The sequence below is a fragment of the Pyxicephalus adspersus genome, chromosome 4, assembly GCF_032062135.1.
Source record: "Pyxicephalus adspersus chromosome 4, UCB_Pads_2.0, whole genome shotgun sequence".
Classification (NCBI taxonomy): domain Eukaryota; kingdom Metazoa; phylum Chordata; class Amphibia; order Anura; family Pyxicephalidae; genus Pyxicephalus; species Pyxicephalus adspersus.
In genome coordinates this window covers 55008753-55012088 of record NC_092861.1, presented here as the reverse complement: position 1 = coordinate 55012088, position 3336 = coordinate 55008753, and the positions used below count along the sequence as shown (strand labels likewise).

The 3336-nt window shown below is 33.3% G+C and overlaps 1 protein-coding gene across 1 annotated transcript in view; it reads left to right on the top strand.

Annotated features, from left to right (window-relative positions):
• Window positions 1-724: 724 nt before the first annotated feature.
• The window catches only part of LOC140329769 (IgGFc-binding protein-like), a gene marked incomplete in the record, with an annotated part of 72987 nt that continues 70375 nt past the window's right edge, over window positions 725-3336 (top strand). Inside the window, 3 exon segments of the mRNA XM_072410160.1 lie at window positions 725-786; window positions 1759-2030; window positions 2295-2348. Coding sequence (XP_072266261.1) covers window positions 725-786; window positions 1759-2030; window positions 2295-2348 — 388 coding nt within the window.

Sequence of the window (3336 nt, the reverse complement as noted above, 5' to 3'; positions counted from 1 at the left end):
GGTGATCCACATTATATAACATTTGATGGAAAGTTATACCATTTCCAAGGAGCCTGTAATTATACAGCAGTGGAGACGTGTGGAAACACAAGTGTGTACTTCTCAATAACCACAAGAAATGAGCACAGAGGAAGTCCAACCTGGACAGCAATAAACTCAGTTGCTGTTAGCTTTAATGGTCTTACCATTATTCTGGGCAAAAACAAAGTGGTGGAGGTAAGAACTAAATATAGGAGGTAAAAACTGTCACACTTCTACAAATCTTTGACGATTCTCTGAGCTTACTAATTTATTTTTATGGTTATCATTTGCCCAGCTAAACTTGTTTTACATTTTCAATTTTTATTTTCTTCTATTTTTAGATCAATGGTCTTGTAACCTCACTGCCTGTGACCCCAGCACCCGGAATCTCAATAAGTATAAGTGGTGCATTTGCTGTTCTAAAAACTAACTTTGGTCTTGAAGTAAAATTTAATGGTGACCATGAACTGTTTGTTAAAGTAAATGAGAACTTTAAAGGAAAACTGTGTGGTCTCTGTGGCACCTATAATGGTAACCAAAATGATGATTTCCTGACACCTGAAGGTATACTGGCACCCACATCTAATGACTTTGGAAACAGCTGGCGTGCTCCAGATGTGGGCTGGGTGTAAGTATAAGCAAACAATTTACCTTACTAATGATTCTAAACATAGGCTAAATGATCACAAAAAATAAATGCTCAATGGGCTATAAATTATACCAGTTTAATGAAACCACCACAATTCGCTGCGTAGAGCTATCCCAGTAATCACTGTTCTTATGATACAACACTCTAGATATATATGTCCAGTAAAATTGTCATTGTGAACATGTTCCTTTGTTTTTTCTTCTGAAACCTATAGTGAGTGTTAATACGATTTTGGGATCCTAGTGATAACAATTCATAGCATAGATAATATACAAATAGGTCACACATTAGTACTTTTCCAAAAAGTGCAAATCATTACCCTTTTTACTACTGCCAATGCTTTATCTTTTTAACCAAGAGTCCTCCCTTTTGGCTCCAAAATTACCTAAAACAGATTGTTTTCATAAGACTGGCCTATGCTAACCCTTACCCCCTCCTCTGTCACAAATATATTTTTATTTTTAAATAGTGGCCTTGATTCCCTAATTCTTGCCCTAATGAGAATGCCTAAATTAGAGTTGTGAATGCTTGGTATGTGGCTGTGAATTAGGTTCAAAAATCATTCTTTGCGTCCAGCTCTGGGAAGGAGTTTGTGAGTTATGCGCACTCAATGCTCTAGGCAGCAAACTAGTTTTGGCCCCAGCATATATTACTTAGTTGGCCATAGCATACAGCAATACTTATTGGTCTGCATCGAATAAACATGTCTTTTATATATGTCCTATTTAAACATTTTTAGAGTCAAAGATGTTACCTAAAACACCTCAAATCATACATATTTACTTAAAGTAAAAGTCCTTTTTGAATAAAAGCATGGTAGTTACATTCCTTATTGTAGCATGATATGTAATCGCTGTTTTTCAATCCCATATATTCAATAAAGAATACGTTTAATGTAATCGTTAGATTCAACAGGTTTATGTTTGTTAAATTCTGTTTATTACATGTTTGCAGGAATTAAAATTAAGATTTATATTTTCATATTTAGTTTTGTATTCAGAGAATGTGACCTTATCTACAATAATTTAAAAAGAAAAATATATATTAAACTTAATGAAGTATTTAAAATTATACTGTTTGTTTTTTAGATGTGAAGATGACATTGTTGATCCTCCACCATGTGATCCTACTGATGAAATTAAATATGTAGACCAATGTAAACTGATATTATTAGGCAATGGACCTTTCAAGGAATGTCACCCCCATATTCCACCTCAGATATACTTTGATAGCTGTGTATATGACTTGTGTGCCACTGGAGGAAACCAAGATCAGTACTGCAATGCTTTAGAGGCCTATGCTGCTGCTTGTGAAAATGCCGGGATCAGTGTTGGTGACTGGAGCGAGAATACCATCTGCTGTAAGTGAAAATGATTTGAATGTTTTTTTTTTATTTTTTTTTTTTAAGTGCAACTGATTTATCAACACACTGCCTTTTACTCCCATGCATTTTATACCATGCCATTGCAAAGAAGCACAAATGTTGTAGACAGCATGTTCCAGTGACCAATGATGGAAATACATTTTCTATTTTAGTTCCAATTTATCATATATTTACTGTTTAATATACAAATTTAGCTTGAACCTGATTTTTTTTCTTTTTTTTCTCTTTTACAATTAACAGATATTTCAACAACCACTACCACTACCATGACAACACCCACACCCACTGTGCCAGGTAAGATATTTTACATTCTGATTCCTTTATATGATATTAAGCTAATCAAAATTCAGATCAGAAAATGCACAAACACCCATCATTCATAATACAATCATAATCAGTTCCAAATGTATTCTTCATTACCATTTGTCTTCAGACCTAATGCAATCATTTTAGCATATTTGCTTTTATTTTCTTCAGAATGTTTAAAGCTATTTAATAATATCAGTATTGTGTAACTTTACTGCCATTTATATCAAAGTTCATACTTTTGCAATAACAGATACTGTCACAGATCCTGCTTGTTCTAAAATTTCCTAACTTTATACTAAATTAAACATTAAAAAAGAAAGTTTTCAGCTTATTGAGCCCTAACCTAATCACAAAGAGTTATTAATGTTCTGTTATTTTACATGTCGGTTTGATTGCTCTTTTAATGAGGGTTTATGTAACTGGAAGCAGTCAGTGTCTGGTAGTTTTTTGTTTCTTCATTTGTGTTCAAATTGCCTTACTGACCTTAAGACATGAAGATTGTCTGCTAAAGGAGTAGAGATGGTCATTTTTGTAAATTGTAAATTCACTTTGCAGAGTGGATGGTAATAAAAAAGGTGAACCAGTACATTTCCATTATAATAACAGAATTTTTGAATATATTTGATTAACTGATGTGAATATATCTTCTTTTTATTTACTAAAATCAATGAGCATTCTTTTTTTCAACAATCTATTACAATAAGCAATGTGTGCCTCTCAGGTCAGTTTAACTGACACCAATGTTACCCGCAAGGTTGACATCTTCCTACTGACCGTCATGCTTATGTACTTTGAGCTGTGATATAGTAATTATAGTAGGGGTTCCCTAAGACTTATTTAAATGTTTCCCGCATGTTCAAAGGACTCAAAAAGTCTGTTTTACTCATTTAGTAAACAAACACTTCCTTTAGTCATTATGTGTAGGACAGGCCCCTTTATTTGTTAACATATGCAGTAATTACTATGTACTTTT